Source organism: Sorex fumeus, unplaced genomic scaffold (assembly GCF_029834395.1).
Source record: "Sorex fumeus unplaced genomic scaffold, SorFum_2.1 ptg000035l, whole genome shotgun sequence".
Lineage (NCBI taxonomy): Eukaryota > Metazoa > Chordata > Mammalia > Eulipotyphla > Soricidae > Sorex > Sorex fumeus.
Window position 1 is genome coordinate 6,678,773 of NW_026606092.1, and position 12,898 is coordinate 6,691,670.

General features: G+C 36.4%; 1 protein-coding gene across 4 annotated transcripts in view; it reads right to left on the reverse strand.

Moving 5' to 3' along the window:
• The window catches only part of TAFA2 (TAFA chemokine like family member 2), a 661,692-nt gene that overhangs the window by 222,499 nt on the left and 426,295 nt on the right, over positions 1 to 12,898 (reverse strand). For all 4 annotated transcript variants that reach the window (XR_008792946.1, XR_008792947.1, XM_056117590.1 and 1 more), the window contains exon 2: positions 3,548 to 3,654. Coding sequence is in view for 2 of the 4 variants with exons in the window: in XM_056117590.1 (XP_055973565.1) it covers positions 3,548 to 3,653 (106 nt within the window). In the remaining 2 variants the exon portion in view is untranslated. The remainder of the gene's footprint in view (positions 1 to 3,547; positions 3,655 to 12,898) is intronic.

Here is a 12,898-nt window from a genome sequence, read left to right on the forward strand (position 1 = left end):
ATAGCGTTCTCATCCTGTTTTCGTAGGGCCCAGGTCTCTGAGGCATATGTTAATGCAGGAAGAAGAGTGGAATCGAAGAGATGTGCTCGTAGCTGGGGGGTCTTTGTCCTCTTAGTTATTTCTTCAACGCTCTTGAAGGCATTCCAAGCTGCTCTCTTCCTCCTGTGCAACTCAGGTGACATCATGTTGATTTCTCAACCTAGGTATATATAACTGCTGCATTCGGAGATGGTGGTTTCGTTGAGAGCGAACGGAGCATCAGGAACGAGGCTGTTTCTCATAAACATTGTCTTAGGAAGATTCAACTGTAATCCGACTTTTCCACACTCATGGTCGAAGTCAGTCAGCATTTGTGCCACTTGACTGATGTTTGGTGTTATTAGAACGATGTCATCAGCAAAGCAGAGGTGGTGTAGTTGCCGACCATCTATCTTCACTCCCATTTCTTCCCATTCCAGTCGTCGCATAATGTTCTCGAGGGTGGCACTGAAGAGTTTTGGTGAAATGGTATCACCCTGCCGAACCCCTCTATTGACATGGATGATTATTTCTTTGTAGAATGGTGAGATCCTGGTAGCAAATCCTTAATAGAGCTCATGGAGGATCCTGATGTATTGAGTTTGTATGCCCTGGTTGGCTAGGGCTTCTATGTCCGCTTCCATCTCAACAGAATCAAAGGCCTTCTTTAAATCAATGAACTTTAGACAGAGCGGCATCTTGAACTCCTGAGAAACCTCAATGAACTTAGTAATCATGTGGATATGGTCGATGGTACTGAATTCTTTGCGGAACCCAGCTTGTTCACATGGTTGTCCTTCATCTAGTGTTCTGCTAATCCTATTCAGGATGACTCGAGTGAACAGTTTGTAGATGACAGAGAGTATAAAGTTAATAATTTATAGATGACATGAGAATTACAGAAAGAATTAAGAGGATCAACAAAGGCAAATGTTTAGTCCTTCACAAACTAACTAATAAGATCAACTAACTTGGATGAAACTAATAAAGAAGAGTGTATTCAGTTAATACTATCAAGTATACACTATTCAGACAAAAAGTGATGTAATAAGAGATACAACATACATTATAAAAATAATAGGAAATATTGTATAATTTATTTGTTCTCTCAATTTGAAAAACTATTTGGAATTATATGGTAAGATTAAAGATATGGGGTTCAGAGAGGTAGTTCAGGGGTTATGACACTTGTCCTTGCATTTTGGCCAACGGGGTTAAATCCCAAGTGCGAAATATGGTACCCTGAGCACTTCCAGGAGTTATCTCTAAGCACAGAGACAAGAGCAAGTCCTAAGCAATGCTGATTGTGGCCCAAAGAAAATTATAATCATGAAACACAATAGTGATAATCTTTAGGAAGGAGGCAAAGGCAATAAGATCAGTGGCAGACATAGTTAGCTTCAAGGGTATTAGAAATGATAAATATCTCAAATCATTGGCAAGTACAACAGTGCTCATCTTATGAACACTAGAAACATATATACATTATACTTATCATTTGAAAGTGAAATAGTTTAATCAAAATGGGCATATTAATGGTATTATAAATGAAAGAGAAAGGAGGAGGGAGAAAAGAAAGAATAAGGGAGGAATCTATTCTAAATTCATCTTTTAAGAATTGTAAGCTTTGGGGTTGGAGTGATAGCACAGCGGGGAGTGCATTTGCCTTGCACGTGGCTGACCTGGGCTCGATCCCCGGCATCCCATATGGTCCCCCAAGCACTGCCATGAGTAATTCCTGAGTGCAGAGCCAGGAGTGACCCCTGAGCACTCCTGGGTGTGACCCAAAAGGCAAAAAAGAAAGAATGTAAGCTTTTAAGATTTTGCTTTTAAGAGTGTAAGTACAACTTGCACTCTTAAAAGTAGCTCTGAGAAAGAGAAGGGGGTGGAGGAGAAGAGAGAGAGAGGATAAAAGTGCCTGTCAAAGTGGCAAGCTGGTGGGGGGGATGGTGGTGGGAGAGAATTGATGGTGGGAAATGTATTCTGGAGACGGGATGGGTATTGGAACACTGCATGACTGAAACGCAATCCTGAACAGCTTTATAATTGTGTATCTCACGATGACTCAATAAAAATATTTTTTAAAAGTGGCTCTACATATAATTCACAGCAACCCTAAGAGAGCCCCCTCAATTGGCTTTATAGATGAGAAATCTCTATTACAAACCCCTGCTTTAAGAGGATGACACCTACACTGATATAAATCCATCTACTTCTCTCAAATCTTTCATAGACTTGGAGGGAAGTTGGGTCTCATTCTCTTATTAAGGCAAAGGCAATTGGGTCTGCTTGCAGTCATTTGTGACTCATTATAAAAGGTACTTTATCCGGAGGTTCACATCACTATTGCTAAGAGGTCTGGAGAAGCATGCCCTTCTCAATGTCTTTGTCTTCTCAATTTTACACTAATAAAATCACTAGTGGCCAGGATGCAACTCAGCAGTAGAATTGCTTGGCTTGAATTCATCAAAACAAAAAATTTGAAGAAAATTTAAAACTTGATTAAGATGAGGTTTTGGAGCAAAGAAATATAATTAATATTTGTATATATGTGTACCATATATGTACATAATTAATATACATGCAAAAACAAATATTGAAAATAGGATTATGAGGTATTAAAACCTCCACAACATTCTGCTATCAAGAAGTTATCTCTTTTTGTTTTTAAGTATAGAGGAGAAGAGCAATGGGCATCACTCCCTCCCACCACTTTTCCCTTCTTCTTGGTGTTAATGTTCCATGTAATACTAATTAAATATATACATATAAATAATTAAGCTACATAGAATTCAAGGCAGTCTTAACTCCCTCTTTATTAGAAAGAATACATTTGCTAGTCTTTAGATTTTACAAAGGTTTAAAAATTGCATTATAAAATCATTTTAAAAAGGCAAATATCCATTAACTTTTAAGAGTGTAGATTTGATTATAGTCGGGAAATATTCAGAAATAATCCTATTTAGTTCATTTAGGGAAAAGTTATTCATTATAGTGAACCTTATGCTTAGGAAAGACAACAGAAAGTGTACCATTTTGAGCTGCAGAGTTTAACACATATATATGAGACAAGTAATTTAACTTAGTTTCTATGGAAGAATTGAGTCTGTTTAATTTAATACTAGGAATAGAGTTAAAGCAGTACTCTTGCATAAAGAAAAGAAATATACAAAAAACTTGAATAAAAATTTTCATTTATACATAATATTAAGATACAAGTCATTAAAAATGCTTTCATGATGAAGATGATGGTTATCTGAAGTTCATCAGTATTACAAGTCTAGTGCACATTTTAACGTCACCAAGTTAAAAAATGGAAATGACAGGGGAAGGTTGAATGCTATTTACTAAAGTAACAGTAATCCTGAAAAGACTTAAATAGTCCTACTTCCTCTATCATAGTCTTAAGATAATACTCATGAATTGCCAGCAGTGTTTGGAAAAGTCCTATCAAGTCAGGCTAACAGATCTAAAAAGACAGAATGTGATAGCATCAGTTAAAGAGAGAAAGAAAAATAAAGTGGCTTACCTTTATGATGGTTTGCACTGAGTACAACCTTTCCCCACAAGGTTACAATAAATATTATTATTATAAGTTTTCCTTTTGTTGCTTTCTGTAAGTATCTCTTACTCATCCTGAAAATGAAAAAAATAATAAAAAACATAAGCATGTGAAGACATTGTGTTTCCATTATAACTGTGTTACATTTAAAGTTTTCCATGACACTTTAACACATTTAACTCCTAAAATTGTATTACTTGTATTTAAAATTTCATTCACCCTGTGTAAAAGATGAAAAGAAAAAATAAATTTTCGGAGTAATATATCTTGACACAGTGCAATATAGCAAAGGTTCAGCTTTAGTCAGTCTTCATTCACTTAAACATAGTATAAATCAAATGGAAAATATTGCCATTTTGTCTTTATATAAGTACAGGTTCAACTTATTTCGCAAAAAAAAAATAAAACAAGGACAATTGAATAATCTTTAAATAAGTGACATTTTACTTTTTCCTTAAAATTTTCATCTTCATTGTCAAGTCAAATTATCATGTAAACAGTTTAGATATAATGTGTTAGATGAGTTTCAGCAAAGAAAGTTGCTTCAAGTCTATTATTCTTAATGTGTTTTTTCAAATCACCTACTACAATAGTTCCCTTTATTGTACGGCACTACTACTGAAGACATCAATGTTTTAATATTGTTGAAATCTGCTCTGTTGTACTTTATTAGAAGTAGAGAAAAATGAAAAAACAAATGAAAAATATCAAGTTAATACTTTCAAGTCAAGGTCACAAAACTCAGAAATACAAAGAAATGTTCTAAAATAATAGCTACATATAACAAAAGTTCAGCATTTTGAAACATATTATAAGATAGTATTTTAATTGTTCTTCAGAATAAATATGAAATGTTGCTATATCTATGTTCATTTGTGAATCTCATTTAAAAATTTGTCTAAAATCACATTTTTATGACAGAATAAAAATTCAAATCCAGAGTTGTCTAGATTTAAAATTTTACATTAATTATTACATTGCTGAAGGGCAACATAAAATATCTTCCATAAGCATTTATTTATTTTTAATTTACACACCATAAAATTATGAAGTTATTTATGTTGTGTTTCAGGCATACAATGTTTCAGCACCAATCCTTTCTTTTTTTTTCTTTTTTTATTAGTGAAAAACCATGTGGTACAGTTATAGGCTTACAAATTTTGTGCTTGGGTTTCAGTTATGCAATGATCAAGTGCCCATCCCTCCACCAGTGCCCGTCATCCATCCCCATGTCAGTGTCTACTTCCCTTCTCTCCGAACCCGACCCTCATTTGCCTCCCAACCACCAGTTTGCATATGAAAATAATAAATATATTTAGTAGAGATAGCACAGCGGGTAGGGCATTTGCTTATCACCGGCCGGCCCAGGTTTGATTCCTCCGCCACTCTCGGAGAGCCCGGCAAGCTACGGAGAGTGTCTTGCCCTTACCGCAAAGCCTGGCAAGCTACTTGTGACGTATTCAATATGCCAAACACAGTAACAAGTGTCACAATGAAGATGTTACTGGGTCTGCTCTAGCAAATTGATGAACAAGCCAGATTTATTTTTTTTAAAGACATAGTATACAGCATTTTCCAGAAACCTTTTTTTTTCGAAGATAAAAACAGAATACTAATGTCTTTAGTAAGTCATCAGAGAAATAATCTGATTTAGTACTCCCTCTCAGTACACCAAATGCCATTTTAAAATCTTCCATTGCACTGCACTGTTGTTCCTCTGAGTCTCCTACTGCTAGTTTTGTTATGAAATTCTTTTTCTTTCTATTTTATCAATCATCCTATCGTCCCTTCTATATCCTATCCTGCAGCTGTTTTGTGGTGCATATCATATGACAGAATGAACAGTTTAGCAAAATTCATCTGACAAGAAGAGCTGCTTAGCATAATTTTTCATAATAGCTTTCCCACAGCAAACGGCCTCTACTGCAAGGTCAATGACCCATTGTATTTTCCATGCCACTGTGCATCACCAAATCCGATGACAGAACTGACAGCTGGTCAAACTGATAACTAGACATATGGAAACGGAAACACCCAGCACGTCACTAAGCTGTCAGGCTAAGAAAGAAAGGAGAATACAGGCTAACCCTTGAGTTCGGTAAAGACCCTGGCCTTCACCTCATACCACTCTCGGACACCCATCCATTCAATCACCAGGTTCCGTAAATATGCTTCTCAGTATCTCTTATAAGATATAAGAAACTCACTAAGTTTCTTGTGTTCTGCACAGCTGCAATCTAGAGTACAAGAACCCTCAGAACCCAGATTGCTAGCTGGACTTCCTGATTTTAGAATTCCTGTCCACTGGAACCACCAGGGTGTGTGTCAGCATTTTTCATGACTATATTTGTGACCCTTAGTACTTATCAAGTGCCTGATAAATATCATTGACTAACTCTGTTGCATTCACTATGCTGCAACCAAATACATTAGAAATGTCACTCTTAAGAGTAAAACCTTCACAACTCCCCACTATCTTCAGAACAAAAATGGACTCAAATCTCTCATTCGAAGGACCCTTAAAGATAGAGACCATGTCTATAAATTTGTACCTTTATAATTGCACAATGTATTGTCCAAGGTTCAGCTTAATAATTGGTAAATGAATATTTGTTAAAAGTTGATAGCGCTTAGGGACAAATATATTGTGTAGTGTCAACATAATAAGGAAGAAAATGTATTTTTTCTTTAGGATAAAATCAGGAGAGGAAAAAGCAAAAAAAAAAAGTTCTGTGTGTGGAGGGAGGGGTGCAGAGCATCAATATAGCTGATAGGGTGCTTGCCTTACATGGGGGCAACCAGGATTTAATTCCTGGCATATCATATGATCCGCTGGACCTTTCCAGGAGTGATCTCTGAGAACAGAACTGGGGAATAATCCCTGAGTACTACCAAGTGTGACCCAAAACAAACAAAATTGGAAACAAAAAAGGAATAAAAGTAACAAACAGAAGAGAGGAAGATAGGAAGGGGCAAACTCAAATCAAGAAATAGAGAAGGGAGAAGAGGAAAATTCAGTATCAAATTTTTATTCGAATTGATTTTAAAAACAATGAAATTGGAGCAAACTGAAATGCAAAGGAGTGATGAAGAATTTCATATGAAAGTACCGTTGCCAAGGAAGAAAACCCAAAGGACACAAAGCTGACTGGTTCCTTTCCATTTGACCTTGCATAAGGACACAGAGCCAGGGGCACCAGCTTCTCTTTCTGTGCCCTCAACACCAGGACGCATTTTAAAATTTTCCACCAGTCAAGAGACAAACACACTTTTAGAATGTTCACATTCCAATCTGAAAAACAGCAAAACTTAAGTGAATTTTATAACGGCGAAAGCTGAGGGGAGAATCAACTGGAAAGTGAAGAATAAATACACAGAGAAGATGAAACCTTGAAATTGCTCCCAGAGCAGCAACAGCTTAGAGGGAGCACAAGGGAAACAGGATAATTGAGAAATGGTAACCTTGGCAGTGAAGGATGTTGAAGTGAGAGGAGTCAAAGTAGAGAACTGACAATCAAATCTCCAGACTTTCTCCACTCTTCTCTTCTCTATTACATCTTTCAGTCACTTGCACTGAGATTTAGGCTTGGCAGTAATTTTTAATGCATTTTTCCTCCCCATCGATGTTAAAAATACATTAAATTGTATATCAGCAAGAATTTAAAGACTTATGCTTTTAGAAAAATAATTTCCTCACAAAATAATAGAAAGTGGGTGTAATGGAGATAAAGAGAAGGGTCAACTATAATTCAATAGTTTAGAACTCCTTGTATGTATACAGTTGTGAGCTCAATCCTTGGTACTGCCACCTGTGCTAAATGCAATCCCATTAATTCTGTTGTTTGAAGCTGGTAGAGCTGATATCTGTGATTTCCTGCACCACGGATTTATGGCTAAACTGCAACTGGAATTGTGCACAAACACATAGCGAAGGGGTGTGACCCTCACTGGGTACCACAACTAAATCACTGTAAGATCATTACAGTGAGCCTCAGAGAGGTCTAAAGCCAGAATGCATGTGAGCACCACAACTAAGGAGTATAGACTTTGGAAAACACATGTTCATTCATAACTGAGAGCAATCCTTGGTGAGTACCATGTTTGAGGGTTGAAACACAAGAAACTGATGCAAAACCACCAGTGAGCATCGTAGCACTGTCACTGTCCTCCCATTGTTCATCGATTTGCTCGGGCTGGCACCAATATCATCTCTATTGTGAGACTTGTTACTGTTTTTTGGCATATCGAATACCTCACAGGAAGCTTGTCAGGTTCTGCCATGCAGGCAGGATTCTCTTGGTAGCTTGCCAGGTCGTTCACATGCAAGGCAAACACCATACCCACTGTGCTATCGCTCCAGCACAACTAAATGGAGTGATGTCTCCAACCCCTTATGGCAGAAACAATAATAGCAACAGAGGAAAGGCCAAGGACAGCAAATTTAAAAGTTAAAACAAAACCAAAATAGAAAGGAGAGAAGGCAGTATAGAAAGGGGATGAAGGGAACAAGGGCATAGAAATTTTGTGGAAGGAAGGGTCACATTTCTTCTTTGGACGTGAATTTTTAGAATAACCTGATGCTAACTGCTTCTAGTTGTATGGACTTGAACAGTCAAATGAAGTAGGGGAATGTCCATGAGATAGAAAGCTCCCATTGATAATGCAAGTTCCTTTTTCTACCTGTATAAAAATGGAAAGATTTTAATAAAATATGAATCAGATCATATCACACCAAAATATCCCTTGCTTAAATTCCAGAATATATTTACTATTGAAATTAAAGTAAAATGTACATTTTTTAACTAAAGAGAACTAAGCTAATATCCTCCTTATCTTCTTTTAACAACATTGCTCCCTTCTTCTCTGCCCTTCTGTCATATTGACCTTCCCTTTGTCCCCTGAGTCAACCTCATTCCAGACCTTATGTGAATCTGCATTCTGCCCTAAAGCTTCTTCCTTGTCTTTGGATGCAAAGTTTTTGTTTCTAATCACATCTATGAATAGTGCGCCCTGTCCAGCAGTCTTGAGATATTTATTCACCCCACAGGTTATCCCACTCTCAACTGTAGTATTTTCACTTGTCATCACTGAAATTATGTTATTCAAATTCTTCTTCATTACAATGAAAGGTAATTGTCAAGAGGGCAACATCTATCTTTAATTAGTGCTCCAGAAGACAGTACAATAATGATAGAACATCAACATATGTACAATAAATGAATAAATGTATTGACTTTATAACCATAACAAAAGACAGTAATCTTCTGTAGAGGTGAAGTTTTGGTATTTCATTTTCTCCCAAATTTTATTTTATGAAAGCCCCATGAGTTACAAAGTTATGCGTAGTTATTTATAGAAATACAATGCTCATCACTGATCCCAATACAAGTATCAACTTCTCTCCACCAGTGTTCCCAGGCTCCCTCTTCTACCCCCTCTAAATAACATTGGCCTGCAATCTTAACAAGGCACTTTCTAAGTTTGGTTATAAAATGTTTGGGTCTCATGATTTCAGTGTGGATTCTGTGGTTTGGATATTTAGCTCTATCATTCCCTAACACCATTGATGTACCTGAATCCCTTTGACCCCTGCCACCTGCTCCCTGGCTGTTTCTCACCTATCTATTTTCCCTTTGCCCTTCACTGTTTAAATTTAAGTAACAAATTCCTATTATATTCAGCAGCTAGGGACATCTGTGGTAAGAACTGGGTTATGGTTGAAGGAAATACTGATACTATGATATAAGAAAAAGATAGAAGATATGTGAGTAGGAGATGAGAAAACAGAAGGGGATTAGACTGGATTACTCTTTCAAGAAACAGGCAAAGCAAGGAAGTAAGGGTAGAGTGTAAGATTTAAACAAAGTGATAATGAAGCAGGGCAGAGGTTCCTTGGCAGTAAATTACAAGGCAGTAATAAAACTAAGACATCTCTGGAGAGACAAGAAATGACCTGAAAAGGAGCCATCCCAACTTCAACTCAGTCCACTTAAGACAACAGAAAGACCCCCTCCAGAGATAATTAACAAATGCCCTGATAAGACTGACTGAATTAGGCAATCATTAAAGCTCAAAGACCCTTTTCTTGGCTACACACTAGCAAGACTTACTTGCACAAAAAGCCAAAGCTGAGACAGCCTGGGAAAGTCCTTTATAATAACTCCCCAAAGAAACTCAGAGCGCTGTTTGGGAGAAGACTACGTTTCTTTTGGAGTGTGGAATCTCTTCCTTCTTACCTACAGGTACTGCTTTTCCTTTTTTTCCCCCCTGGAGAAGTCCGCATTCTTCTTTAAACTTGAATCCTCCCTTAACATAACACTTTTGCTTTATTGTTTGTCTTCTGAAACGCTTTCCTGCAAAGAAAGTCAAAGGATATGAACCCTAAGTGGAGGCTGGAACTGACTTTTCCTTTTCCCGTGAGAATAACCTTAACTCAGCCAGAGAGCCACAGCGCCCCCAAAATCCAGGTGGCAGGGATAAACTCCCAGGTCTTTCAGATAGAGGGTCTTCAGGGCAGCTGGCAGGCTGCCTCATTGAGATTAGTAGGATCTTTCATGCCAGTGCCTACTTCACCACACATATAATCCCACTGGCTATATCATGGTAAACTGGCTAAGCATGAGGCAGCTACTTTATCTACCTCTGTCCACTCTGTGGGTCACTTTTCCACTCAGCAATAAAAAAAAAATCCAGAAGATGAGAAGTTAAAGATATTAAGTGATACTAGATCATGAAGATACGTTTTTGAAAATTTTTACATTTTAAAAATAAAATTTTTACATTATTATAATTATTCTTTCTAATTTCCATGTTAGATTCATAAACAAGTGTATCTCCTTACAGTAATATTTGATGATGCATTATTAAGATAATATGACTAAATATGATATCTGGAAAGAGAAGTTTCCCTGTATTAATTTTCTTCTCCAATGGTAAACTCGAAACATTTTATGGTACATTACAAACATTTGTGATAAATACTAAGATTTCTGCCAGTATATACAAGTTCTACAGTACATACAAGGGAGTCATATATATATATATATATATATATATGTCTTATATAAATGAGTACTTAAAAAGAGATGTGCAGGGCTGGAGCAATAGCACAGTGGGTAGGGCATTTGCCTTGCACGCGGCTGACCCGGGATCAATTCCCATATGGTCCTCTGAGCACCAAAAGGAGTAATTCCTGAGTGCAGAGCCAGGAGTAATCCCTGGACATTGCCGAGTATGACGCAAAAAAAAAAATAATATTAATAAAAGCGAGAGAGATGTGCAAGCTAACCATGTAAATCTACCAATAATATACATGTCGTGATATATCAGTGAGAAATTAAAGTAGTCAAGAGTTTCTTTTTACTTTTTGCTGTTCCTTTTATTTTACTTATTCTATTCAATATATTTGCATAATATTTCAAGTCAACAAAACAAGTATGGTATTTAAATTAGAATTTCCATATTGTGGGCCAAGTGATAGTTCAACAGCAGAGAATGTGCTCTGCACATGGGTGGCCCGAGTTTGGTCATAACTGGGTAGGAACTGGATAAGACTATCCAGAAACTGGATAGTCCCAAAGCATCAACAGGAGCAACTCCATGCCCAGTCAGGTGCAGCACTGGAGCACTGCTGGGTGTGCAAGTCAAAATCAAAATAAGTAAAAGTAAGAATTTCCATTTGAGTAATTAGAATATGAATTTCCATCTTGAAGATCAGGGTTCCGCACACAAAAATAAAATATTTCTATTTGTTATGATTCATAGATTGTTCTGGAAGTCTAGAAATGCTCTTTTTTGATATATATAAATGAATGATAACATTCTCAGATTGCTTCTGCTCCCCAGATAAATTCTAAAACTCAAGCCAAATAGAAACATTAATTAAAAAACATTAATTATTTCCAGATACAAGGTAAACAGCTATCTCCAAAAAGTACAAAGTTAAACATTTTCATATGCCAATCATATGATTAACCCAATTAGTTCATATTTTCTTCAAAATAATGAATCTTTGGAATCAATTTCTCAGTTCTTCCTGAGTTAAAAATAGCTTTTAAAAATTAAACAAATCAAAATGGTCTGTTTTATTTAGTAAATAAATTTCATGATAAATCCACCTTTTGCACTGTTGAATTAAGAAGTCAATCCTAGAGTGATAAGTGAAAAAAACTTTTCTGGATTCTAAGGATTGCATGAAAACAAATATATGATTTATTTAAGAACCAAAATTACCTCTCCCTTCACCAAATTTTCTACTTTTAATATTTCCATTATTCAAATACTGCAATTTTAGTGGGCACAAAAACTCAGAAGTGCTTTTGCTGTATGCCTAAGAATATATAGCCAAAATGTTGATTTGTACAAATGTTTTTGCTACTAACAGATTATAATGTTGGGAAATAGAAGTGTATTATCACTGAAGTGATTTCTCTGGAAGCGTACAATTTTCTAAGCAACCAAGATCTAAAACACGAAACAGACAAAAATGTTAGAAGAAGCCAATAAAAAAAATAAAAAGGCATGTAAGATTTATGAGAGCATTAGAAAGACCTATAATGATCAAGGCTGAAATAAGCCACATTGCTACGCATCTGTTAATCCAAATAAATCCCTTATCCTCCTTCTGTCTACAATATGAGAATGTCATTTATTCTTTCACACAAGAAAATCATTATAATAAGAAATCACATGAAAGTTTAAACTAAATTAGAGAAAGATATATGATAGATATGTCAGAAGTACTATGACTTCTTCAAAGTTTCTTCTTCCTCCAGAACTTGAAAGTGCTGTTCAAATATGCCTTCCTGGATCTGACCCTGGTTCCAACACATAATAGTTAAATGACTTTGTCAAGTTTTCCCAATAAATTTGAACTTCAATCTTTACATAAGGAGGGCTTAAAAACGATTACATATTGGTAGGATTGTTATAAGGTATAAATTGAATGTATATAAAGCATATTACCCAAGCCAGATAAATATTCAAAGTGCAGACTTTACTACATATTACTAAGAACATCTGGAACATAGTCTACTGACTAGGAACAAAAAGAGAGAGAAACCATTTGAAAAACACATGTCAGAATTCATGTGCTTCTATTGTAGGTGTCAAAGGAATATCTTTTAAAAATTCATCTTCTCTGGCTTTTTTCACCCCCAGGTCAGTGACAAGAACCCGGGACTTGGCTTTCCCTGTGAACGTGCCCCAAGTGTCCTCTAGGACCCTGGGACGCTCTCATCCATGAGCCTCTGTCTATTCGTCTCCAAGGCTGTGCCCCGTATTTTTCCACCCCCAGATTGTACCCCCCACAGACCAGGA